A 27,898-nucleotide genomic window follows, 5' to 3' on the forward strand; every position below is an offset into this window, starting at 1 on the left:
ATTTTGAATACAAGCCCCATATAATTCGTGTTGTTTCCTTGGAGTAACTAAATCATCGTTAACTTGGTTTTAAAACAATTCTTACACGTAACGTTGCTAGTGTAGTTCCAAAGATTAGCCATCGTTATGCTGTCCTAGCTGCTGATTTTAATTACGCGTGAAACTCTGGTATAAAGATATATCGATATTTATGTGTACGTTTGAGTACAAAAAAGTCATGAATTTCTTGGAAATTATCATTGATGTGTCAAATCTCACGTCACTGGGACCGAGCATTGAACGAGCTCTGAACTTTTCAGAAAGTTCAGCTGGAACATGCGGTTACCTCAAGCCTGCAACAAGTGTTTTTTGTTGAGCTGTCCCCTTTAGCGGCTGCACGTCATGCCCAAGACGTAAACATTTGGGGTGACGCACAATGAGCATGTGTAAGGAATATAAAAGGTAGCGATTCCACAAAGTTGGAGGAAGTAATTAGACGTCGGCTTTGGGAAACCGGTCGTCCTCTACACCAGAGATGTCAGGACTCAGCCTGAAATTGTGGACCGTAGCGTTCTTTTCTTTCTCCTTGGCCGAGAAAGGTGCTTCATAATCAGCTTTTAGGTTACTTCAAGCATAAAAATATATATTTGCTCTTTTTTTGCTTCATGATCAGCTTTTAAGTTACTTCAAGCATAATTAATATATATATTTTTTTTTACTTAATCTGAACGTTTGCATTGCAGAGCATGGGATCGTGTACCCCAGGATGCTTGAAAGCAGAGCAGCAACTGGAGAGAGGATGCTCAAAATCAACGATGACCTGACGTTGAAGCTGCAGAAGAGTACGGTCTTCGCTGACGACTTCCTCTTCAGCACGACAGATGGAAATGAACCTATTGATTACTACGTGAGTATGCGTATGTTCTTGTACCATAAAGAACCCAAAAGAATACAAATAGTATGAGATTCTGTTCAGGCAGAAAATGAAGCTGCATCAAAATGACAGATGGTGCTTAGAATACAGAAAGTGAAGCTCTGTGTCATTATTTTTTCAACTTATTTAACCCTTAGTTAAGCTCTATTATTCTGTACAGCATTTATTTCTATGACTAGCAAGGAAAAAGCAGATATTGTAAAAAAAAGTGTCTGCTAAATGCCACAATCCTCCTAATGGGAAACTTCATTTTCTGTATACATTCGGTAATTCTGTAACAGAAAATGATGTCATATCTTCAAGATGCTTGATGGTGCTATTAACGTTGTAAATTCAAGTCAGTGGAAGTCTTAAATGAAATCTGAATTCTTGTAGTGAAGTGTCTGTCCTCTTTAGCGTAGAGCTTCCTGTACATAAATAATAACATTGACTTCAAGTTGCGCGCATTCGTAAAACCAACATTTTATTTATACGCTTATTTGACTGAGTTATTACTTCCCGAAACAAATGAGGCTTCTCTTACACGGCAAAGACTCATCTGCAACGCCGAGAGTACACCATCTGCGACTCTACCAATTGAGAAATAGTAAAATTTCGCGTTTGAATTAACCGGTAGGTCACACTCTTCAGTTCAAATTCAAACAAAATGTATCTCCTTCAGTGTATGAGTAGTGAACCCTTTACTAGGTACACGCCTCACTTTAAAACATTTATCATCGTGAAATTACTCGCACCGTGCTCGCAAAGCCAATAAGTGAGCTTTCCAGCGAAAGCATGAAGAATAGACAGAAAAACATTTCTACTGTAAAATTAAGGTCCCAATGTGACAGAGCATGTTCATTGAGGCACTACAGTAATGGTCGTGGTGTCAATTGGAGACCTTATTCTTCCAAAGAAATAGTCTCTTGCTTTGGCACTGGCACACGTTCATTCGTAGGGTACGGTGCTAAATTCGCCAAGTACCTTGTGGGAACTTAACGCTAGAAAATTCTTATGGTGCATATTCTTTGCCGATAAAATAGTCGTTCAACCACTCTATCACGTACATAAAAACATTCTTGGGGCGCTTCATGAGAACCGTTTGGTACCATAGAGTCCTAGGGAATAGCGGCAACTTGTGATTATCATGGTACAACGCATTAGGGTCATCTACGTGGCTAGACTTGTGTAACTAATTCGCCCAATCGTATTGCACTTTGCCATTATTTTTTTTTTTATTTTTATGCCAAATCAAAGTTCGTTTTACTACGCCAATTGAGCATTTTTTCCGTAAATATGTTGACATTGGTCTTTGATTAGATATAACACAGAAAATTAGATAATTCTAATTGGGTTGTGTGTATCTTTATAGAGCCCGAAGTCAATCCGCCTAAACGGGCGACTTGTTTCATAGCTGTAGATCAGTAATTTAGCCAGTGCAGTACACGCGCATGTCTGGGGTTTTTAACGCATACCACGCAGTAGTGATACTGAACCGCACGCTGGTACGATGCTCATCCAGATAGAAACGGGCCGGGGTGAGGATTGAACACAATATCCCTCGGTTCTGCAGCGCGAGTTCTCGCCCCACGTGCTTTGAGCTGGCATGAGCTAGTCCACTCGGCCACCGTCCCTATTTAAAATTCCATCAAGATACGTAATTTGGGACACTGACTGCCAGTCAGCAGCCTTAATGGAACGTGATGGACCATCAGACGTCATCTGAGGGTCCATCAGATGACATTTGACTGCCACTGCCAAGGGAATTGCATCAACAAGGGCAGCATTTATATAAGAGTAAAGCTGAGATGCTTCGGCTGCAAATGCAGTTAAGCCTTCAGCATGTTATACAAAACACTCGTACATCAATCGCCGTACTTCAGTTCTACTCACCTGCCATGTAGAGTACTTTCGCGTCGTAGAACGATCCTTTTGTTCGCGCGACTCCGGCCCAGTAGACCAGGCACACCTTGTCTTCAACTACACCGCTAAAGTCCCTTACATCGTCGGAACTCACAACAGGCTGGGTCGTGTCGAGTAGAAATTCTACTAAAACATAAGACATTATAGAGCCCGGGCAGGATCGACAGGTTGGAGCAAGCGGGCAAACAAAACGAGTCGAGAGCGATCGTTCATAAAAGCTCGGCGAAGCCTCTATGGGTGAAGCGAAGTGGCGTGTTCGGCGTTTCGGCGGGCTTCTGATCAAGGTTGTCGGTCGGCTGCGTGTCATATCTCAAACATCAGCGGTTTTATGGGCTCACGTCCCGAAATCGTTTTCTTGTGCATAGATTATTTTTTGTATTCATAGATTTTACGAAATAGTGGTATCCGAACGAACTTTACGTCCTTTGACCGTATGTCTGTCTGCACGTCAAAGCTTTTTGACTTACAGTCAGAGACAATCGATGTACAATCCGAATCGCCACCACAACATCTTGATGGAATTTCGCGGCGGCCGACTGCCACCAGGAAACCATCAGAAAGCCGACAAGTGGAGTCTGACTGGAGTTTGACTGTCGGTCAGAGTGACTTGTTGGCCAATCAGAAATGCTTCACGTACAGTCAGGCACAGTCAGCGGTCCACTAGAAAACATTGACTGTCAAACAGGGTTACATTGATGGATTTTTCCTTCGGGGTTACCCCTAAGATATGAAATTAAATTCATTTCCTGTGTAAGCCACTGCCTTGTGAAGGATGCATTTATTCACTTAGTGTACTCGCTGTGCAGGCTACGAGTGTTATGTCAACTTTGGACGTACCACAATTAACAGGATTTTAATTTCGCAGTCTGAACTATAAATAATAATGGGGGCTGCATTAAAGAACTTAACTTTTTAATTTACATATCTCTTGGAAAGATGTTCGTTAAAATGTGAGTTAGACTTAAATGAAAAGTATATGTTTTACACCTTTTAGATCAAAGCCGAAGATGCTGAACGTAACATCTACCACGACTCAACTCACATGGCATCAGTAAGAGTAACGGACGATGATGGCGTGGAAGTGGTAAGTTAATAAAATTATCTTCTTGTGTGAAATGGCAGTAGTTAACACAGCTCAATACATTTCGCCCGTGTTCAGCAAAACAAAGTCGATCAGGGGAGCTTAGGCCTTGGGCATATAGAGTGACTCTGCGATGTCTAGAGCAACCGAATGGCGAAACCATATAGTTACTATCAGCTAGTGTAACTCTAAATACTAACTGTATACGCAAGAGTGCCTCTGCATGGTCCTTAAGCAGGGCATATATGAAGTTACTCAAGCCGTGCTGCGCGCTTCGCTTGTCCATTTCGTTTCGTAGTTACGATCCCACTTTTAAAATTTTAAAAATCTCCCCGCAGCATATATCACTATCTACGCCCGACGATTTTCTGCCATGGACGAACAGAATGCCTACTTTCCTTTCCTTGTCCTGCATTAAATAAAGATGTTCATACCTGCCACTATACCTTCGGTGGACGAAGTCACCCGATAAAACTTCTGTAGTCGCTGCACGTGTCTTTCAAATATTACTTTTCATTCCTGCAAAATCACTTACTGCTTATCTAGCCAGGAGTCAAACGAAGCCGCCGATAAGTAAGGATATAGCCTGGAATGCGCCTACAATTGGTTTTTGCGTTTACCCCTTATACCGCCAATGAAGCAAACGTAATACCGAAGCGGAAACAAACGACATCTAAGAAGCCAAAGAGTCACGCTGTCGTACATCGCGATCCTGGCTGTTGGTGGTAGAAGTTTTATCAGAAAGAAGAGAGGGGGAGGGGGGGGGGGTAAACGCGGGTTTCGCGGTGGCGCTGCCGTCGCGACGTTTAACTGCTAGCTTCTGAAGCTTCTGAGGACTGCCAAGCTGGAGAGCGACCTACAGCAGATGTCTGCTTCACCCACATCTGTTGCTGTGCCGCCGCCAGGCCCGCAGCAGGCAACATCATGGCACTTATATGCCGTCATTAGACAGAAATCGAAGATTCACATTTCAGTTAACCGCACCAGTCGGAAACGCGTTCGAGGCACCATAGTTTTGACTCGTATTTGTCACATACAGAATTGGCAGATAATGTCATTGCGAGAGAAACCTAGCTGGTTGCTATAGCTTCTATAGAGTATGATGCTCTACATTTAAGTGAGTCAGCAAAAATAAAATCAAGCTAACCAAACACAAATATGCGGCCGTAGAGACTTCGTCGTAGCCGTCCGCCCTGATAGCTGACTTTGTTTTCGTATTCCTGGCCCCTGGAAGTCGCTTATTGACGTTCATAATTAACTGTATGTGTTCTGACGGACAAAACTCTATTTATTCTGTCCAGCATCTAACACTTCGATACTTAAAGTATGTTGGGCCGCGACCACAGCATCACAACGTTTCCACTAATTCTCATGGTTAGGGTGTGTACAGCTTGTAAAATAGCGCTTTTAAGGCATTTTAGACGGCTCGAAAAAATCCGGTTGTCAACATGTCGCACTGCAAATAATACAGAGTTGCAAGCAAATGGTGGAAGTTTACAGCGAATAGAACGAGAAATGATTTTAGCTCACTCAGAAGTGGAAAAAAAACTGTTCTGAGTAATTAACGCCGCCAATCCGCAGAGGACGCACACGTAGAGAGAATTGCTGCCGACAGATGGCAGACTCTGCGTCGAGTGAGTGCCTGCCCAAACGAGTTCGATGGCGAGATAGTCGGCTATCAACCCGAATCGGCCGGCGCTCCCTCTACACGGCGTCTGCCATCTGTCGGCAGCATTTCTCTCTACTCGTGCATCGTCTGCGAAGCACCGGCATAGATTACCCAAAAAAGGTTTTTCCTTTGTTGTTGTTTTTACGAACGAGGTAATTCCTTTCTTTACTTTTTCACTGTAAACTTCAGCCACCTGCTTGCATCTCTCTAATAAATTGCTTCAGTTTTTTTTGTTTTTTTTTGCAGCAGTTATGAAATGGAACAGTTTGCCCGAACATGTTGTCCACACTAGCTCGCTAAAACATTTCATGGATGATGTGGAAGTGCTCTTGGTTTTGAAAATACTGTTAAACTTCAGCCACCTGCTTGCATCTCTCTAATAAATTGCTTCAGTTTTTTTTGTGTTTTTTTGCAGCAGTTATGAAATGGAACAGTTTGCCCGAACATGTTGTCCACACTAGCTCGCTAAAACATTTCATGGATGATGTGGAAGTGCTCTTGGTTTTGAAAATACTGTTTATCATGCAGTCTATTTGTTTCATATATTTGTTCCCTCTGCAAAACTCTGTTTTCTCTTTATTGTGGTTATCCATCTGTGTTTTTGTACCACTCTTCAAAAATCCTGCAATGAGGGTTAGTATTTTAATAAATAAATAAACGTTGTCTGGTTACTTAATGAACTGTGTGCGACACTGTCAGTTTCTGTTCACAATTGTGTTTCAATGTTGATGATGTCTGTGGGTGGCACTATATAGGCCACAGTAAGAAGACGACGCAGGAGTAGGAAAGACGACTTTTATGCCAGGCAAGTTCATTGATTAAATGAGAAAAAGCGTTATGGTGTTAGCGTGATATTTTATAGTTTTTTTCACAAAGACTGCCGCCACTAGACATCAAAGCAAAGAATAGGAAAAAAAAACTTTAATGGAAGATATTTCTGTCGCATTCGATTTCGTCGATTATCAGATCAGTTCATAGAGTCGTGAAAGCGCACCATCTAGTACCACCAAAACAAACATCAAGCCTTTGAATTCAATTTACATGCAGGAAGGAATCCTTGGAGAGAGGCTTCGTGTTAAACCTTTGCCGGCAATGGCCCGGACTAGCGATGGCCTCAGACCGCATATGTTGTACGAAGTCGACGCACACGAAAACGATCGACCGAATGATTACGGTAAGTTTAGTGACACGTACATTGCATAAGTATAAACAAGGTGAATGGATAAATAAAGGGATACTGCTGAACCCCTCAAGTTGGGTATCGACTAGCTGCACCTAGCCAGTGCTTCTATTTCAACCAGTATCTTATTTACAATTTCAAAGTAACAGTTACGTAGGCTGCTCACGATGACATTTGGCGAAGGTAGGCATAGAGCTACCAGAAGACTGGTGTGCTTTTTGTACAAATAAAAAAACGACGAAAGTGCAAATTCTTTTCACAATCTGCCTATTACTGTTTTAGGAAATTCGCATTATTAACGTTGATATTGTTAATTTTGTTACAGCATAAATTTTCATTAAGAAAATGTCCTGCTTCATCGTTCCTCTGCCGCTTCTTCTAGACTCATAAAACGTTGAAATAAATACAGGCCTTTGCATATCCTCTTTTTTACATATGAGTTCACTCAGGTGAACAATAATTTACACCTGGTAGGTAGGCACGTGAGGATAGGTCAAATTAAACTGCAGAATTCACAGTATTCACACCAGAGGAGCATAGGAGATGAGGGAAGAACTAATGTTCGCCGCTGGATCCAACCGTGCATGACAGCAGAGAAAAATTAGCTTGCAAAGCGATCAAACCCAAATCTACTGACGCGGTATATAAATGCGGCAGTTGTACATTCTTGTCATTACTTTCATTTTTTTATGAATGTCGCCAACAACCTTATGGTGTGTGTTGAGGGCTGTATTCCATTTGCTGGTTATGTTCGCACTTCAGAACCTAAGTACCAGAACGTTAAAGATACTTTTAACAAACGAACTGATAGCAAAAAAAAACAACAAGGTTATTGTCTTTGCTATTCTTTTATACATTGATATTCCTTTACAGGTACACCAAACACATCAAATACCCCCGTCGAGTCAAGAGCTGGAAGCACAACGCACAGTAGTAAGTTTAGCCCTCAACTTGGCAGTGATTATCGTTTTATGTCTCGCATTTGAAATATCGATATAGGCGATTATATTTTAAGTTAACTAAGGTTGACCTCGTTACAATGACAGTATAACCTTTTTTAGGCCTGCCACCCTTAGTCAAGCATCTTATATGTATAAAAAATGAATTTGTCCCATAAACGCATATGATAAAAAATTTCATATAAGAACCGGCACGAAACTTAAAACCATATAAGAACAATATAAAATTATATCACAAGTTATATTAGACTTTTTATCAGGTTTCATAATCTCTTATATAATAATAATAATATTAATAATGCTTTTAAACTATTTTACTCAACTTCAGGTGTCCCCCAGGGGTCTATTCTTGGGCCTCTTTTGTTTCAGATATTTGTTAATGACATAACCTCATGTGTAAAAAAGCTGAGCTTCTACTCTATGCGGATGATATTAAGATTTTCATGCGCGTTGCTACTCCTCTTGATTTTAATTCTCTTCAGCACGAAGTGAACAACATACTGCAATGGTCTTTGGCGAATAATTTACTCCTAAATCCTACCAAAACTAAGGTTCTTTCTTTAAGCGGACGACGCACTGTTATGCATTTTACCTACTCTCTGGGAGGAACTCCAATCGAACGGGTGACTGTGATGCAAGATCTCGGCGTGTGCGTTGATAGCGCGTTGTCATTTAATGCTCATGTTTCCTTTATTGTTGGCCGTGCTATGAAAACTCTTGGTATCATATCTCGTATAACTAAAAAGTTCAGACGCCCTGCTTGTATGATTGGTTTATTTTGTGCTTTATTTCGTTCACGGCTTGAATTTGCCTCTGTTGTTTGGAATTCTCTAACAAGTACACAGTCTTTATGTATTGAATCAGTGCAAAAAAGAATGATACGCATTTTATGTGATAGACACTCTCAGCGTCGCTTTTATTATGATTATGAATTTCTTCTTAAGAGCGTTTTACTTAAGTCTTTGTCAAATAGAAGATTTGAGCGTGATCTGATTTTTTTTGCACAGGGTGGTAAATGGTTGGACTGATGCTAACCAACTTTTGAATTCTGTCGATTTTCATGTTCCTTGTCGCGTTACCAGAAATTTTACTGTCTTTTATACTAAATTCATGTCTAAACTCTCGCCACTGTCCCGTATGCAAATTTCATTTAATACAATCGCATCGTCTAGCTTGGACATCTTCACAGATCTCGTAGTTTTTCGCCGGAACTTGGGAAATCTAGTTAAAAGTTGAAACTATTATATTTTGTGTGAAGTGTGCGACCTATTTGTTGTCATGCTAATTTGTACATTTTAAGCTGTGCGTGTGCTGTGTTTCTTTTTGTTTTGTGTGCGCCAATGTGAAGACCCGCGTGGTTGTTTTTGGGCACATTAAATAAACAAAGTTATTAATATTATTATTATTATTTTTCCTTAGTGCCACAAACAGCTATTTAGCCTTTTGTGTGGTGCGCTCTCAGTTAGTGTTTACAGCAACACTATTTAAAATGTACAGACGCATGTGAAAGCACATGAATACAACTTTGCGAGGCAAATACCTCCGTCTTAAAACAATTTAATCTTATATTGTTTTTATATGTTCTTATAAGCTCCTTGTATGATTTTATGTCATCTCATTTGATAATACGCGTTTATTGGACAAAGAAATGTTTATATATATACTATATACTTTTGCTAGGAAAATGCATGTCAATCTTCATTCTTAGTATCATTTTCAATACTATATCATGAAGCAGTTATTGATGTCCAGTGACAGTCTTCTTTATTGCATAAGGATAGTTAATTGCATCATGACGTTTCAAGGTATGTTTCCCTTGCTTTTCCACATTCTGCAACAGTGTACCAGATACCCTTGGAGATCTATCCCGAAGTTCACCTTGTGGTGGATAGCACCTTTGCCAGTGCTTTTAAATTTGACGTGTACAAAGTGACGCGTTACTTCGCAGTGCTTACAAATGCGGTAAGTATTACAGCATAAAACGCTTTTTAACGGAACCCCCAATCCCAAACATTCCCCGCTATATCTAGCGGAGAAACTAAAGTGGTGTTTAGGTCGCACGGAGTTAATTGATGTCACGGGACCGGATGCCAGGTGACCTAAGTACCCAATTTCACACTCTTTATACAGGGGAAATCGTGAATAAAAAAGTAGGGGATCCAATCCACGCTGTGAAGGCGATTGGTCAGCCAAGCTATGGTATCACCTGCACCGGTTGTCCACCGCACTCTAGATCCTTTTCATGACAAAAGCCACAAGGCGATGCTTTAGTGTTTGACATCCCAGAGAACTTACGGTTCATAAAAAGAATGAACAATGCGCACCCTAACACCGCCCACAATAATACCGTCGATTAAAAGTTTAACCACCAATTACCCAGGTAAACGCCAAAAAAGAAAACGAAGAAGCGCGAGGTTTGCAAAACCGTTTGTAATGTTCTTTTAAAAGAACTTGCCCCTTCCAAGACACTAAATTGTCCAGCCGAGGGTCCTCGTGAAATCTCCAACTTTGATGTACGAATGGCATTTATTATTTCCTGCAATGTGAAGGAGCTGAGCTAGTTGGTTGTACATACTTGGATTGTGTAAACCAGCTGAACTTACAGAAAAGGGTGAGGAGAGAAAGGAGAAAAGACATCGAAAATTATTATTTCCAGGTGACAAAAAATAGTAGTGTATGTTTACGTTACCAGGTAAACACTGCTGACATAACATACTTGAGAGGCTTGATAAGACAGAGCGACCATTAGTCGCTTGAGACGCACGAGGCAGTTCATATTTGTAAACAGCAAAAGGCTCTATGCCCAATGATTCACGAAAGAAAAGTAAATGCACTGCACCCAAAACATTTTTATATAGCAAATGCTAGTGGCGTTACTCATTACGTCGCAAGCTACCGTCACTGCGTCAGCTTGTGCAGCAACCGGGAAACGTGTGCGGTCAGCGCTACGTGCTTCGCATTGTTGTCAGGAGCGCCTTATTATCAATTAGGTGGTTTGTATTCTTGTTTTGTGCTTGTTCTATATTGAAACGAAGGCTCTGCTGATATGCATTTTTCGCCACAATCGCTAAAGGTTTCTTTTTTTTTTTTTCGTGAGAAGACATTACAAAAAATTTTAGAAATCCGACTTGTTAGTCTTAAACGGCTTCGCTGTAATAAAGGTTCTTCAATCCAGAAAACGATAATTTAATATCGCCTATATACTTTTAAACGATCGTACCTCAAATACTGCGTTTCATGCATTATAGCAGTGGTTCTCAAGCATGGATGTGTGGGGGACCAATTGGGGACCCGCCAAAGTGATGCGGCACCCCATGAGAGCGGGGGAAGGCGGGGGGGGGGGGGGGGGGGGAGGGGGGGGAGGTAGGTTTATAAAATAGGACAACTCAATGTAATGTAAAAACGGTATTCATTACTTTTATAGACAAAAGGGCGAATCATTAAGTAAAAGGATGAACGAAGGGTTACATGGTAACGGTTGCGGGCTTTATAAGGGGCGGTAGCTAGCATCAGTAAACCCGGTGAAGACACAAAAATGCTGGGAAGGGGGTTGAGGGGGGGGGGGGGGGTTGAGGGTTGAGGCGAGGGCTTCGCGGACCCCTAAAATGGCTTCGCGGACCCTCCGCGGCTCCACGGAACCCCTTTTCAGAACCACTGCATTATAGGACTTAGAAGAAAACAGTCACCGGCCTTTTCTTATGTCCTATTACCTTGTTTATACATATTGAATAAATGTGCACGAATTCCCCTGAATAGCGCTTTCTCTTTATAATATGCGCGCTGATAAGCATACCACAAAAAGCGAGCTGGTCGGATTTCCGAAAGCATCGGAGCTAAGATAATTATGACCAAATAAAGATGTCAAGCAAATTGTATATATGTATATGTACTATCGGGGAAAAATGAAATGCGAACAGAGGAGCGCGTGGCTCGCGGTACAGGCTGCGCCGCCTGGAAGTGAACCTAGGGCCGAGGGTGCGTGGCCTACTTCGATGTGTTCACGCCCCTCGATTGGCGCTCACCCAGCTTCGGCAGTGCGCCTCTCAGTGCGCTGAAAGCTGTCACCGCTATCTTTGCCTGCTCGGCGGGTGCGGCGAGCTTCTTTGCACCGCACGCGCGGAGCCAGCAAAGATAGCGGTGATAGCTTTCAGCGCACCAAGAGGCGCACTGCTGAAGCTTGGGGAGCGCAGAGGGAGGGGCGTGAACACGTCGGAGTAGGCCACGCACTTTCGCTCCTAGGCTCACTTCGAGGCGGCGCTGCCTGTACCGCGAGCCATGCGCTCCTCTGTTCGCATTTTATTTTTCCCCGATAGTACACCAAAGGATTCCTTTCAGAGTATAACTAAACTGATAAAAAGTAATACGAAGCCTTATTAATTGATTGAAGCTAGGAGCTTTCGATGCACTAACACCCACACTTTTGACGTACAAAAATTTAAAGGAACGCAGACTTGGTAAAACCCCTAATCCCATAATTTTGTACATCCGTCCGTCCCTCCGTGCATTATCCTGCTAAGTTTAGCACGGAATTTGACATCACGTGCCTTCCACGCCAGTATACTTTCCCGCTAAATCTAGCAAAGATTGACGTCAAGTGACCTATAGTGATCACGTCACGAGACACCGCATATGCTTCCCATCCATCCCTTCCTCCTCAGCCCTCCCGCCTCCTTCTCTCTTCCTTCCCCTCCCCGTCCACGCACTCCCTTCTTCCTCTCCACCTATTTCTAATTCCTTCCTTACACTACTCTTTCCCACCTCTGCCCTTCCCTTCTTCCCTCTGCCTTCCCTCTCCCAATCAATTTCTCCCGCTTCGCCCTCTCCCTCTTTCTTCCTTATCTCTCTCTATTTCTCCATCCTTTCTCCTTCCTTGTTCTTTCTCCCTCTCCCTTCCTCTTTCGGCGCACTCTTACGGTGCTTGGAACGCGTCTGCGACTTGTGTGTACAGCGTCTTATTCTCACCATGCATCGAAACTGTTCCCGAAATGGCAACAAACGACGTCACAAAAGCCGGAGTGTCATGCCGTCCGATGTTGTGATCCTGGCGGTTGGTCGTAGAAATATCGGCAAAAAGCACTAGCGAGCATGAGTGCCGCTGCCGTCGCGGCGTCCCAACTTCCGGCTGCCGAAGCTTCCGTGGACTGTGAAGCAGGAGAGCAACCTGCAGCAGAACAGGCGTCTGCCACACCCACCACTGCAGTTGGGACGCCGCCAGGATCGCGGCCGTCGACAGCATAACACTTCTATGACACCTTAATGCGGAAACCGATGGACCTCTTTTTTAGGCTCGGTGAACACACCAGTCGGAGACGCGCCCCAGGCAAGTAATACTTACGGTGCGACCATTAGAAGATATACCTATCCCATCAACCATTTGAAGTGCTAATGCACCTTCATGGCGTTTTACCGAATATCTAATCCTGGCAATATAAACAATGGGTTCTTCACTTTGAGAAATGGCTGTTTCAATGACTTCTCATTGAAGGCTAACAATCACTCATTAAGTACTTCATTTCACTTTCTAGAGCTTTCCATATAAAGATCTCTGCCGTTTTTTTACGTCTCTTTTAGGCTAATCTTAGGTATGCCAGCTTCGTGTTTCCAAAAGTACAGCTCAGGATCACTGGCATAACCATGAACAAAAAGGTAAGTTTTGTGTGCGTTATAATTTTTAAGACAACCTAAGATTGTTTAGGCTTTATGAGCACAATTTTGCTAATTTTTATCCTGGTCATATTGGCCTCTGAAACAGCCAGGAGACGAGCCATACATTCGCAATGTACCGGGACATGAGAAGTACCGGAATATTTTGTTTAAGGAAACACTTGAGGATTTCAACACTCAGATGAAATCAAAAAAATTCTATCATACCTCCGATATTGTGTTCCTCGTGACAGCGTAAGTACGAAGTCAATTATAAACGTTTTTAGATGACGGAACGCTAAAAAGGTGTACTATTTTTGTCGATGTACTTTTTCAAGGATGTGCAACATTGCCATCGCTATATATGCAATAATATACTAAAATTGATTTGTCTCGACTACCAAAACCCAAGACCGCTGCTTAAAAACCTCACTACTCTACGTACATTATCATTTTCATGTTATCATCATCTAGGCGTTATCATCATCGAGGCGGTTGAAAATCAGCTGTGCTAAAGTGCTTGAGCTACGCCCAACCGTATCCTATTTTCTTTTTAAATCTTGTGTATTTAACTTGTTTTATTACAGTTATGTTTGAGAAAACAATATTTTCTCGATTCCACAAAATTTAATTTTATTGTGCACATATTCTCAAACTTTCCATTACGCAAAAATTTTTAAACAAGTCGTTTTCCTCTCGTTCTGGAGTAAATATAGCAGCAAATATCTGAACAAAAACAAAATCGTAATTATTGAAATGTAGGAAGCGCATTTTCTCACATTGAATACGTGTGAAAAGTTATGCCTTGTCAGGGACTAAGGTAACGAGAGAGTAACAAACTTTTATGACTAAAATATAAACTTAAAAAAAAAAGAAACCTGAAATCTGCATATAATGCATCACACTCAAATGATGCTTGGGACAAAAATGAGCGCGCAAAAAAATACAAAATATCTTAATCTTTCCAGTAAAAATATGTCCGAATGGGTAAATGGCACACTACAATCCTGGACTGGAGGTGAGTATCATTTCACAAGGAATATTTACGCGATCTGTTTTTAGATGAGTAACTCGGAGTCTTCAGTTATAATTTTGAGCTTCAATAAAAATACGTTCGTTCATGCGTAAAGTTACACTGTCATTGGAGTTTTGGCCGCATCGAGCTATTTTGCCGCATTCAATTTGTGACCTTGCAAAATATGAAACAATGTTTTTACCTTATTACACATGAGTTGTTATGTTTAAAAAAATAATTAAAACAATATTCATTCTTCAGTGCAAAAGAATAGCTGGAAACGTTAAAGCGGCAGCCATTGTCTCTTTTTTTAATTATAAAGCATTAACTGCCCCATGGAGCGAAGCCGGCGTGGTGTGTAACCGGCTGCAGCAACGAAATGGCAGTTAAATTCCCATTGGCCAAAAGCACAGCAACGCAGATGCATCGTCACGGAAGTCGGTGGGGCGCTCAAGGTCAAAGCGGACGCGCCTCAGGAAAACAAAACACAAAGAAAGGCACAGCAACGCAGATGCATCGTCATTGAAGGTGTGGCACAGGCGGGATACGCCGCGCCTGCACAGGGTGGGAGCGTCATGTCACGGCCGGAGCGCAGTATGCGATAGAAAGACGTCGCGCGCTGCTTGAACGAATGCGCTGCGTGTAAGAATGCTTTCGCATTCCTACACTTAAAGGAGCACTGAAGTCAATTTTGAAAATGATCGCTTTTGATCTTATATTGTTTAAAATGTGTTAGTTCCCACATATATTAAGTCCTGTATTACAAAACCGCCTATTCATCTCAGGCAATAGAAAAACACGTGGACTCTTTTTTTCTCGCGGACTACAATGCGGACCAGTCAAAGCCTTAAAATATGCCCAGATTCCGAATGATTTCTTTAGAACTAGTTTCGAAGAGAGTTTGAGAGGTACGCATTCGGATAAGACTCCTCTTTCCCACAGCGGGCGAAGCCATCGTTAATAATCGATGACATGCGCCCTTCGTCGACCACTTCACTCGGAAGAAAATTCTTCTCAAAAAGTGTGTGTCGCGATCTTTGAACACGTTTTTAACGAGGAAACAAGCTACGCACGATTGCTATTTCGGGTTTGTTGGAATGCTTAGGGCGTCTAGATTGAGTTGTCGTCACAAAAGGACGATCACAGAATCGACTTCAGTGCCCCTTTATGCAGTCTTACGTGTCTTCTTTATGTGTATTGTTTTATTTTTGTATTTTAAAGAAACCACACGTCCATTCCATCGAGTTCTGCACAAGTTTTCAGACGAAATAAAACTCAAGTAGTTCAATATTGCTGCCTGCATATTGTTTGCAATAACCATTTGGTATATCTATTACATTATATTATTCTGTACATGAATAACACCGCTTCTTTAGGCAATCAGATGCTTCATTTTTTTTACCCATCGAAGAATATCGTCACTGATTCAATATACCTCCAGTGAAGAAAATATTAGTTTTCCTCAATAACTACAATACGCTGGAAGTATATGCAATGAAGTCAAACTTTTGAAAGCTTTGTTGATTTTACTGCTGGGATTAATGCTATGAAACTATACCAGCCGCGTTTTCAATGTATTAAAAATGCACCTGAAAACGCTCTAATTGAATAAAACATTGATTGACTGATTGATTGATTGATTGATTGATTGATTGATAAATCGATTGTTTGATTGATTTCTAGGGTACGCTTATGTAGGAACAGCGTGTTCCGAGTGGAGAGTAGGAATGTGCGAAGACCGGCCGACAAGCTATTATGGAGCCTACGTTTTCGCCCATGAACTGGCGCATAAGTAAGCAGCTGTTTTTAGTTAAATGCGTTTTTAACTACATTCAACAGCCTGATTATTGTTACCCGTGGAAAAATAAGCTATGTGTAATCAAGTTCTGAGAGTAAGCACATATTTTGTCAAAGAAATTTGAAGGTTATGATAGTACCACGAAATGTTTTGCATACCTTTCTAATAACACTTACTGATACTTTCATTTTCTCTGGCTAGCCGTAATATCTGACCAAAAAAAAGCAAAAATCAATAAAGAGAAATAGTTTAGTTGGTACATCGCTCCCGTTGAGAAAACCGGCAAAAGACAAGGCCATAAAGTAAGAGACGTAGCCAAAGCTCTTGTTCTGTGTCTCTTACTTTATGTTTTTGTCTTTTGGCTCCTTTGTCAAAAGGAGCAGAAATTCAATTTATATATTCTCAACTGTATTTCCGTCAGAATGCCTTTACCACATTGGATTATTAGGCAACAAAACTTAATGAATTGTACTGCAACAAACAAGCTAATATTGCTATAAGTAGAAACAAATTATTGAAAAATAATAAAATATCTTGCAAATCTTATTAACTTAAGATGAAAATATGATGGAAATAATAAAAAATATCAATTAGAACAACGGGTTACTAAAGTATCTTCTAAACAATGCTGCGGCAAGATTACAACATTTTCACTTTCATGTTGTACCTCATGTGGAAGAACCATGCGAAATATATTCGTATTTTCCCGTGTCATACTGCAGCGAGCGCCGCGTTAAGAGCGATTGCTTCCAAAATATAATGGGTCTTGGCATGGGGAACAACTTCTTTATCTATTTGACAATCCTGGAGCGTTCTCGTATGATACTAATACTGGCTGCGCATTTTGGTGGACACAGCCTTGATTGTTGTTTGTGGATGGAAGCCCGATACGCGTTACCAGCTGAAGAACAAGACAGGTATCCCACGTAGTTCAAACACCGAACGAAGAAGTTTTCACAACCTTTGGCTGTCGTTAAACAAAAATGTTGTAGTCATTTTGATAAAAATACAAATATAAGTTATCTCAGATGCATATACAAGCATCCTGAGATGATGCCATAGAGCGGAAAATCAGTGACGCTCTGCGAACAGCCCAATGTTTGCTAGAGCGATCAATGGGACGGAAACGAGCCAATGCTGCTTAGGGCAGCCGGTCTTGCTCTAGAATTTGTTCATGTTTGTTGCGCTGACCTAGTGAATCTGAATGCACTTCGTCGTAGACACTTATTCGCCTCCATAAACTATTTTATGACTGTTAGTCACCGGAGCCAACATCCCGTTGGTCAACGCCCCGTTGCTAAAAAAGCTCGCAAAAAAAGGGACACACTTTCGTTGCTAAAAATACCAAAATTAAAAAAAGACAATTGGCTTCTACCTTTTGATGTGGATCTCATAAAAGTTTCGTTTTGGTTGTTTTGTCAAAAGAAACATACTGCTCAGGAAAACGGGGCATATCGATTGTAATTAGTAGGCATGTTTTATCTACAAAGGCAGCAACAACGTTAGTTTCATTCTAATTATAGTGTACTGAACAGCCAAATTAGAAATTAAAAGTGAAGTGTAAAACATTTCACACAGATCCAAGATTTTCACAAGACCCTACCTTTGCCTTTGTGACTAAGCTAAGGACACAACAAATGGTTTTCTTTGCTTAAAAATTAAACTTCGGTCAATATTTTTGAAATTGGGATTACGACTGTTTTTACCTAAGGCAGTGTCACTGAATTACAATCAGGGTTGTAAAAGTTACTTCAAAATACAGTTAGAATCACTCATACAACAAGGTACCTGGAACATACCTAGGTACTCGCTTAAAACCAGTGTTGTACCCGTTACCGAAAATAAGTAACGAAATAGCGTTACTCGCTGCCTTAGAAAAAAGCTAACGCGTTACAGAGCTCCGTAATCATTTTGCAAATGTAACGAAATACCGGTGTCGTTACTTGCCATGACTAACGGACGTTACTTTTAGGTTAGTTTGTACTTACTTTGTGTTTCACTGTTAGTATGTGACAGCTGTAACTATATGACTGTTAGTATATAATTGCATAGCGTCTCAACCACAAACGTCGCCACAAGTTCGTCGAACCGTTTTTGAGAAACGGGAACTTGATACATACGGTCGATCTTCATCTGCTTCAGCAAGGGTGTGTCGGGACAGTGAGTTTTATGCCCGTGCCACACGGGCAACTTGAATGCCATTTACAACGAATGACATTCGTGTGATCGACGAATCGGCTCGCGATCTGTCGCGGGTGGAACGCCCCACGCTCGGAATGTCGCGCGCTAATTGGCCGATTGTTCAAATGTCATTCGTTGTAAATGGCATTCGAGTAGACCGTGTGGCACAGGTATTAGTCTCGGTCTTTCGTTTCAGCAGCAAAGTAAGGGCGAAGCAGACGAAAGCCATCACCATCACTGCTACGAATGTGTCTTTCTAGAAGAATGGTACAGTAGCCTTCACACACAACCAGGAACTGCAAGAAGGAAAAGGCGGGCCCGCATCCAGCAATAGATAATTCGGTATTTGAATGCCAGGGAGTTGGGGACATGTTTTATTGTGGAAGACTGCGTAATTTACGTCTGACGAACTGCGATACAAAGAAGGTGCCGTCCGTGGTGGTCACGGAGTCGTTCGTCTAATCTTTGAGGCGCTACGGGAAAGAGGATGCCTAGAGGATTTGGTGAAAGGCGGCCTTGTGAGCGGGAGTCGTTTTCCAGCGAGAGACTGCACCTTTGTACCACGGCGGCAGGGATTCTAAAAGATGGTGACGTCTTTCTGGAAACAGTCGTCATTCAGTGCTGCGATAACCTCGCCTATTGTATTAATTCAAAGCGTGGGAACGCCAACGCTTCCAGACTTAGAGTTTATCCTTTCTTTTGTAGACAGAACGAGAATTTATTTCTTTTGGAGAGAAAGATGTGACCAGCTAGAGTAGCTAGGGACGCTGAGGCAAAATCCTTAGAGCTGCGGTAGATTGTAGCCATCTGAGCGGATGTCTCTTTCCAGAGAGACGGCTGCTCCTTCAGGATATGGCGACGGTGATTTTAGTAGATTCTCTACAAAGACTGCACCATGGACGCTTAGTGGTTCCGCGCGGCAATAATCTCGCGTCTTTTGGGCCCGGTTGGGGAAACTCTTCCAAAGGAGTTGAAATGACGTCGTTTATACATAGCGTTGTTGTAAAGAATAAAAATATTTTTGTTTTCAAAACAATTATGCAACCATTTTTAATCAAAAGTAACGAGTAACGGGTAACGTAATTTGATAGGAGATACAGTAAAATAATAACGACATTACTTTGCTCGTTAGTCACTTGGAATTGTAACGAGTACGGTAGTACGTTAGTCAAAAAAGTGACGCGTTACGAGTAACGCCGCCACTAGTAACGCGTTAGTTCCAACACTGCTTAAAACTACCTAGGTAAAGGTGCAGTTACTTCGAAGATACTTTGTTTTCCCCAAAATTTTTCAGAATATATAGGAAGTAAAGCTTTTTATACAAAGATACACACAAAAACGAGTTAAATAAATGTGCTTTATTAGTGTCAATACGATGTCCACATCGAAGTTGAGTCCTAGCGAGCCTTATCGCCACGCTCCAATCGGTTCACCGAAGCCGCAGCTTCCACTGTTTATCATGTCACGCCGAAACCGCCAAAACTCGCTTGTTGACGTTCTTGCCCGCAGAGCCGGTGCTGACGTCGACGGGCCCAGGAAACGTCGGCCTCATATAGAAACACCTCGAGTCGAGTGCATATGCACCTAACTTCGCGACGACGAGCAAAAGGCTTCGCGCTCCCTTGTTTTTTTTTGTTGTTTTTTTTTGTTAGAGGAAAAATACTTTTTTTTTTGGGGGGGGGGAACTTTTTTAGTTTTGATAACTACAAAATTTTAGTTCGCTTCATTGAGTGGAAACTCTATTATATACGCCATGTTACATTGGGTTACAATTGTAATTATAATTTATTTTCAATTATATTTTATGTTGCATTCATGGCAGAAGAGAGCCACCACCAGTACAATATATAGGCAACAGAAACTGCGCAAATCTTTCAAGTTATCCCCTCACTTGCATAGCTGTCAGAGGAGCTTCAAACAGGTAATGAAGTCGATTTCGGTTTGAGATAAAGGAAGCAGGTAGCTATTTTTCCTAAATGGTGTTCCGAAGCGATTTGATAAATTGGTGTCGCTAAAACGGCATCGGTAATCCACCGTTCGCTCAACTGAACACCGCCATTCGCTAAAGTGTCGTTCGATGAAACATCATGGGTGGGGCTTCGATCGGTAAAAACGTCGTTCGATCAAGTTAGTGCCTCCCAGGTCATACCCAACTCAACGTTAATCACGCACATGGTAGTGTGTTGATACTTCAAAATTTATAGTTTCTACCATTTTGACGAAGCGAATTAAAAAGTACCCGTAAAAAGCAAATTAACTTAGTTATAAGTTACTGGAAAATGTACCTAAGAGACAGATACAGATACCGAGAAATGAACGTCCCTAGGTTTGTACCTGAGGTACAACAAAAGTACCTAGATACCGATTTCGAGTTACTTGCACCTGGGTACTTTATAACCCTGATTACAAGGTATAACGTTTTTTCGGCATTGTGTGTAGTTTTATAATTATCACGGCACAAAGTTTGGTTTCCGGCGTATACAAACAAATCGAAACTGTCTGCTAGGGGGATGGCAACACTGATCATCAGCCGCACGACCGCGATGTGACGTCATCTTGATACTGCGGTACTCGGTACAACCAATCAACCGCAGCTCCACCGCGATGCGGCATCACAGAGGTGCGGTGCCAGTGTTCCTTGACTAAAAGCTAACCCGCTTTCCACCCGCTAAAGAACCGCTAGACGCATCATTAAAATCGGTTTTAGTAGTAGAGTCCGCAGCTTCACTTTGACGTAATATTTCGAATGTGCTCATATTTCGTGTCACTAAAGCGATACCACTCACTTATTTTGGTTTTTCTTTTCTAAGGAGTTGCCCTTTAATGTTTTATCGTAACTCCCGTCACCCCAACATTCAAAGTTATATCAAGATATTTAAATATATAAAAAAGGCGTGGAACATCCTACAGGCTCGATGCGCTATACACGTAAAAATAAATCTCGCTAAAAATCATTTAGATTTTTTTTAATTAGACCTAAAGAATTTCACGAAATAAAAGTATTTATGAGTAAAAGTGCCATCATCATCGCAAACTTAGCTCCACACACGCGTACATCATCCTTATCTCGTTGATGTACTGATCGCATGCTTTGAAATTGTAACCTTGAAAGCGAAAGTTTTAAAACGGTAAGATAATGTACATTTCAAATTACTTATTCATCTTGAACATTTTCGCTCAGTTGTTTGTTCCGTGCCCCTCCCCTCCCACCCTGTTCCAACGCAATCGACCGCTAGTGTGCAGAACTTGATGTTTGTGATGTGATTGAATCTGTCGTAGTTTGGGTTGTCAACATGACGAAGATGGTGCCAATGGCTGGGTGAAAGGGCACATCGGATCCGCGGACTGCCCATGGAATGACGGATACCTCATGAGTTACAAGATGCAAGACGAGCGCCAGTATAAGTTCTCTTATTGCTGCCAGAGAGAAGTCAGGAACCTCTACAAGTAAGCATTTAACCGTTATTTTGAGGTAAAAAACACCGTATCTTTTTTTCTTCCGGTTTTGCTTACTACGCGTTATGTGCAGGGTATTCCATGTAAAAGTGGCGTAGTTAAATAAGAAAAAGAACCCGAAATGAAGGCACGGTTCCTGCGGAGCTACGCTGTCCATGGCAACGGACGCAAGCACGCAAGCGCCAAGTGATCATTACATAAGTAATTATTACATAATCACTAATTAACGCTTAGCCTTTTTTAGGTGGCATGTTTCAATCAACAACAATCACGCGTTACAAAAGCCCGTCGTTTGCAAAAACCGCCGCTTACAAAGGCAAAATCAGTTCAGAGAGTTCAAAGAAAAAACATTTACTTTGAGCTATGTGTGGCGAATTTGGGCGATCACTGAAGCGAAAAATCTAAACTGAATGAGAAAGACGAGCCAAGAACGGAAACAGTTTCGCTGCCGAAGAGGCATCAGAGTGTGATATGTTGTGACGTGAAAGTGGCTGTGAACAAGGGAACAAAAGGTTCGGCCCAATCCAAAACCGGCTCGCGGCCTGTTCCCGGGAGTGGATTCATAATTGGAAGTGATCGCGTGCGTCTCTGATAAAGGATAACTTTTATCACTTTTACACCAATCCGACATATGTCTCTTGGATTTCGATAAGCGTTTGTCCAATCCCCAAAAGCCTCGCTGGACCAGGCCGCGAGCCAATTTGAAATTGGGCTTTCGGTCACGTGTCAAAGCAACTTGCGAGTTACCACACGTCACATTCTGACACTTCTTCGGCAGTGAAACTGTTTCCACTCCTGGCGCGGTTTTTTTCCGAGTTAGTTTCGTATTCCCGCTGCCGTGATTGCCAAGATTTGGCACGAATAACTCGAAGTAGAATACATTTTTTTAAGATCTCTCAACTGCATTAGCCTCAGTAAACGAGGGGCTTCAAATCTCTACTCGAAGCGTCCTATTTAAAACAAACGGCTAATGCAAAGTTAATGAGATTCTTTGGGTTCAATAAATATCGAATGAGCAGTTTACACTTGCTTCTTACGTCCATCGCCATGGAGTACATAATCTTTAAAGAATCGTGTTTTCATTCCAGGTTCCCGTTTTTTTTAATGCTCTCACTCTTACGTGAAACATCCTGTATATGGAGTACAAACGTTTTCCCCTTTACATTTTATGTTCTACAAAATGCCATATAAGGCAACATAGAGTTGCAGTGTTCACAGTAACAAACTCTATTAATGCCTGAAGCAGGGCCAATGAGGCAGTTAGATACCTGTAATCGATAGCTGTTCATTTTAGCAACTTATTGTGCAAACTTTGTTTTGGATTTATCAGTGCCCTATATGAGCGAAGAAAACAACAGCCTTGTGTTTGTTCAATAAAACCCATCAGGATAATTTAAATACTTTGTAGTGAATTATGTAAGACACCTAGGAAACTTTTTTGAACCTAATAAATTCGATGAAATCATAAACCATCTTGAGATCTTAAAAAATATGAATAATATCAGTATAAATTATATATAAAGAGAATTGTTGTGGACTTGTGTTCTTTACCGTGACATATACGTATACTAAACGATCAAAATTAGAGGTGAAACCGGATTCAAAAAATGTGTTGCAATATTATAAACTCAGGTTGCTATATTGTTGATTTTACCACTTACCGGCGGTAAATGACAGTCCAATATACTACATGGTCCAAAGGTACGAGGACGGGCAGGCTATGCGCAGGGTGCTTGTGGGTCGCAGCGCGCGGCGATAACATTGAGGAAATGTCTACGTGTTGTTAAACCAGTGTTCTGTGTCATTATCTGAGGCGGGTAGCAGCAACAGAAATGCGATAAGACAAGAATAAACTTGATAGGTCAGCCTTTCTACCGACAAAAGCATGAAGGTGATAATAATTAAATATGCTTTCTAAAGAACTCAAAAATTGCCATTTGAATATTTGATTCTTGCCTAGTTGAACTTGTGCTTTGTTTATGCAAGTTCAGTTAGTTATGTTTAGAGGTAGATAAATATCCACCTTTGCATTTTTAGAGCGCAGCTCTTAGGCGCCTGTTTCCCGCTTGAGCAGCGTCGACGTCGGCGTAACCGTGAAGTCAATGACCCCCGGAAGGTCATCTGAACCCCATAAGGCCACGAGGGTCACGTGACCTCACGGTTACGTTGACGGCGACGCTTCTCGGAGGGAAGAGTAGTAAGCAAGATGAGGTGGTGAGGAGGAGGGAGGAGGGGTATACCCTCCCCTCAGTACCCTTCCCTCCTCCTCCTCAAGAGCTGCGCTCCGATTCAGCGTTACAGGGAGTTGTAAACGGATTTCAATTTTTTTAATCGGAAAACCCGTGTTTTCTTTTCAGTCGTCCGGAATTCCAATGCCTCAGGGAACGATACACGTCAACAACAATAAAACGCTCGTCAAAGCTTCCTGGTAGTATGACAACAATGAGCAACTATTGCCAGAGGGTGTATATGTACGAGAAAGGCATGCACGCCGACAAGGTAAGTGAAATGGCTTGAACACTCATTGCACATGTAATCCAACACGTATTCTGAAAACTTGACGTCATATGAAAGCAGAAGTTCAGAAAATGGGACGGGACCTTCATTTCACAGCGAAGTAGGCGGACACAATGTAATGAAGTTCAAGGAAATTATACACATGTATACACATTATTGTGCAGTCCTACGAAACAACGTCTCATTAACGGGAAAGCGCGCGAATATCCACACATGGTGCAACCACCCTGTGTGCGTGTGAACGAGATTTGTGAGAAATGAAGCGTCTCCCCATCCGTCATTCTGTAGACAGTGGGAGCATTGCAACGTGTGAATAATGTCTTAGCAAAAATATATAGTAATTTAGCTATTCTGCCATTATAACACCCCTTCCCAGGCAGGAATTAACACACAGAATCAAACCTCCCAGAGATTTCAACTGAAATCAGGATTGTCACGTTGCCACACGAATTAGACGGCTTAACATGTTCCCTTCCGTCCGTGTGCTGCGATTTTCCACAAAACATGGTTCCTAGGAGGTGTGTGTTTTAATTGTTTACTAGCGCACGCTTTGAACTATATATAAAGAGGCAGTCACTTCCCTTAAATTTTCTCCGCTGTTAGTTTTGCTCTACATCTGAACTCCCTTTCATAATGCATTCGTTTCGTGAAATGCAATCAAAATGTGACTAACAGTTGCATAAATTAGCCGTGCGTTTTCGCCAGAAAAAATTCAAAACTTGCATATTGCCTAAGTATATATATTCTGCTTAAATTCCGCGCAGACATACGGCGTCAAAGACTGCAGGGTAAGATGTACCGGAAGCACAAACTATTGGACACTCGGTGTAGTCGACGGTACACCTTGCGGAAAGAAAAAGGTAAGTGAAGCTTTACTATAATTATGGCCATTAGAAACAAGAAAAATGGAGCGGGTTAGTGGAAATACAAGAATAAATGAAAGAATAAAGTCACTTAGGGACAAGGACATACAGCACAAGCTCTGAACTAATAATGAACATCTACTGATCTCTCTTTCGATGAGTACACTCTCACTCTCAACTTCTTAATCTGAAGAGGATTAAAAAAAAATCATCCGTAAAAGGAAGAAAGCCCCAAAATAAACAAACGTAAAAAATACAAATTAACAGAAAGAGGAAGATAACAAAAAAAATTGAAGAAAAAAGGTGAGAAAATAAAATAAACAAAAATTGCGGTGGCTTAGCTCGGCTATGCCAGGATATACGTAGCTTGTGCTTATGCGCACAAAATGAGAGGCGCTATCAAGCGGCTCCGGTGCAGCGTCAGACTTGGCTACTGCGAAACGGAGGCGCACAGCTGGGCACGCGGCGGCGCCAGTGCGTCTGCCGCCGCTACTACGTCACTCCTCTGGACTGCGCAGACCGGCCAGGCACGCGCGGCGGCGCCTCCGGCGCGCCAGCTGTGCGCCGTGTGACGTCACTGCTCCTCGCGCTTGCGCAGCACGGCTCTTCGCGAGCCACGCGAAACTGCTCAACCTCGGCCAGTGTAGCTCACGCTACAAAATGAAAATCATTGACGAATTCAGTTCTGGCTTGAGGCAGTTGAGCTCAACCTTGAACAGCCCAGAGGAGGAGCAGCGATGTGGTTTTCGTCACAAACTATCCAGTAAACTTGAATAATCTCTCGACCGAGCTTGTTCTTGTGCTTCGAAATTATGCTGGTGTCCTGGAAACGGGTTTCGCAATTTATGAGAACGCGTTTATGTAGCATAATTTGATGAAAAGATTTCCCTGTGGCACGGGAGACCTCGAAGATGTGCCATGTTAAGGGAGTGTTTAGGCAAGGCCCTGCTTCAACTACTTCAGGTTGAACCACCTAAAGCCGGAACTCATTTATTCAATGGTTTTAATTTTTCTTTTCAGTCCTTTCTTCTTCCCTTTCACGTTTCGATTTTTATTCCTTTATTTCGTAGTTTTCTTTCTTTTCCGGGTGTATATTTCATGCATATTCTTTTTCAGTTTAAAAAGTTGGAAGGGGGAGTGTACGCATTGAAGGAGACATCAGTAAATGTTCATTGTTAGTTGTGCTGTCGGTCCTTGTTTCTAAGTGTTTTTATTCCTTTATTGATTTTGGGCATTATGCTATAGTTCATATAATATTGAACTGAGTTCTTGGGAACGCAGGGCTCTCTGATTGCTTTTATAGGTTCTCCGTTATCACAAATGCTTTCAGCAGTCCTAATCCTGAAGTAAAGTGTTTTAAGCCGCTATTTTAGCAGGTTTGAGTCACCCATTGATGCCTCACTATAAGCCCAATACACACTATGGGCCCCTATAATAGCTATGGTTCATGGTGCGTATGCTTGTTTGCCGTTTTAGTGAGTATTGCGCAGACCGAGGTTTCTTAGATAACCATTGAGGAAGGTGGGGATTCCTCAAAGTCACAAAGTATGAGTACCCCTGCAAGAGATTATAACGTCGTAAACATATGTTTACTATGCTGAGTTTCGATGTTCCGCCAGCAATAATAGATTGACTCTCAAACAGAATATTGCTGAATTGATACAGGCGACTGCCTCTTCTAAATAAATACTTTTGCGTTCTTCTATGTTGAACATAGTTAAAAATCGCGCACGAAGAGACGAGGACAAACGAGGAAGGAACACAGAACACAGACAGGTGCTTCTATGTATATATGTATTCTGTAGAACGACGTTCATAGATCTGAAAAAAAAAGTAAAAATTAGCTTTAAAACTAGATCGCATTTGTTCATTGCCCTGGGAGCGGTTAAGCATATTTTTATACCATGTACTTTGACGCACGGGCCACCGAAGAAAAAAAAAAGATATGGTTTGCAGAGATTCGAATCCAACGCACAACCAAGTTGTCTTGTCCGCTCATGAAGTAGAGGCTAAGATTGCTCTATATAAGGTGTTTATTCGTGGGTTTATTTATTTTTTTTTTTTTTTTTTTTGCTTTTAGTTAGGATAGTTCCCAAACTTTTCGAAAGACACCTTTTGAACAAACTCCTTGTTACTATAAGCTCTAGAAGACATTCCGAATTCGCCATGCGTTTTACATAAGACTGCAACAAGATTGCGGATATGAATATGAGAGGAATCATTATCTAGTGTAATAATATTTGTGCATGGATTTCGAAAGAAGACTTTAATATTCTGCCTTGTAATTAGATTTTACAATTTTCGGCGAGCAATGTTTTTTTTTTTTTTTCGTGCGTGATTGGCTTGCAGGAATGTAAAGAATTGATGAACTAGCATAAAATGTGCATTATTTCTTTGTTTTACATGGCATGTACGCGTGTTTGCTGTTTTTTTTGTATAATTACATAAACATATTTTTATTGCAAACGATATATATCAACAAACGCTGGCTCTGCATTATTTTATTATTAAAAAAGGCGTAAATTATAAAAAAAAAAACTAAATTTAAAAATACATTTTTGTATAAGTGCGAATATTGAGCGGGATTAATATCCGACAAAACCCTGTGTATATAATAAGAAACACAATATTTTGATTTCCTTACAGGCTTGCATTCTAGGAGAATGTGTGGACGCGATCAAAATAAGCAAAACGGACTGAGAGATTGATGTCGCCAATAAG

The 27,898-nt window shown here is 41.5% G+C and overlaps 1 protein-coding gene across 1 annotated transcript; it reads left to right on the forward strand.

Annotated features, from left to right (window-relative positions):
* The first annotated feature begins 514 nt into the window (after positions 1–514).
* LOC115311978 (venom metalloproteinase antarease-like TtrivMP_A) lies at positions 515–27,898 on the forward strand. Its single transcript, XM_040217126.3, has 14 exons — positions 515–578; positions 723–886; positions 3,810–3,899; positions 6,613–6,739; positions 7,619–7,678; positions 9,545–9,666; positions 13,276–13,350; positions 13,457–13,602; positions 14,316–14,365; positions 16,046–16,154; positions 21,621–21,788; positions 24,155–24,296; positions 25,079–25,174; positions 27,824–27,898. Exons 1-14 carry the CDS (start codon positions 515–517, stop codon positions 27,875–27,877), a joined length of 1,467 nt encoding a protein of 488 aa, XP_040073060.1. The 3' UTR covers positions 27,878–27,898.

This window comes from Ixodes scapularis, unplaced genomic scaffold, assembly GCF_016920785.2.
Source record: "Ixodes scapularis isolate PalLabHiFi unplaced genomic scaffold, ASM1692078v2 PGA_scaffold4__175_contigs__length_147842914, whole genome shotgun sequence".
Lineage (NCBI taxonomy): Eukaryota > Metazoa > Arthropoda > Arachnida > Ixodida > Ixodidae > Ixodes > Ixodes scapularis.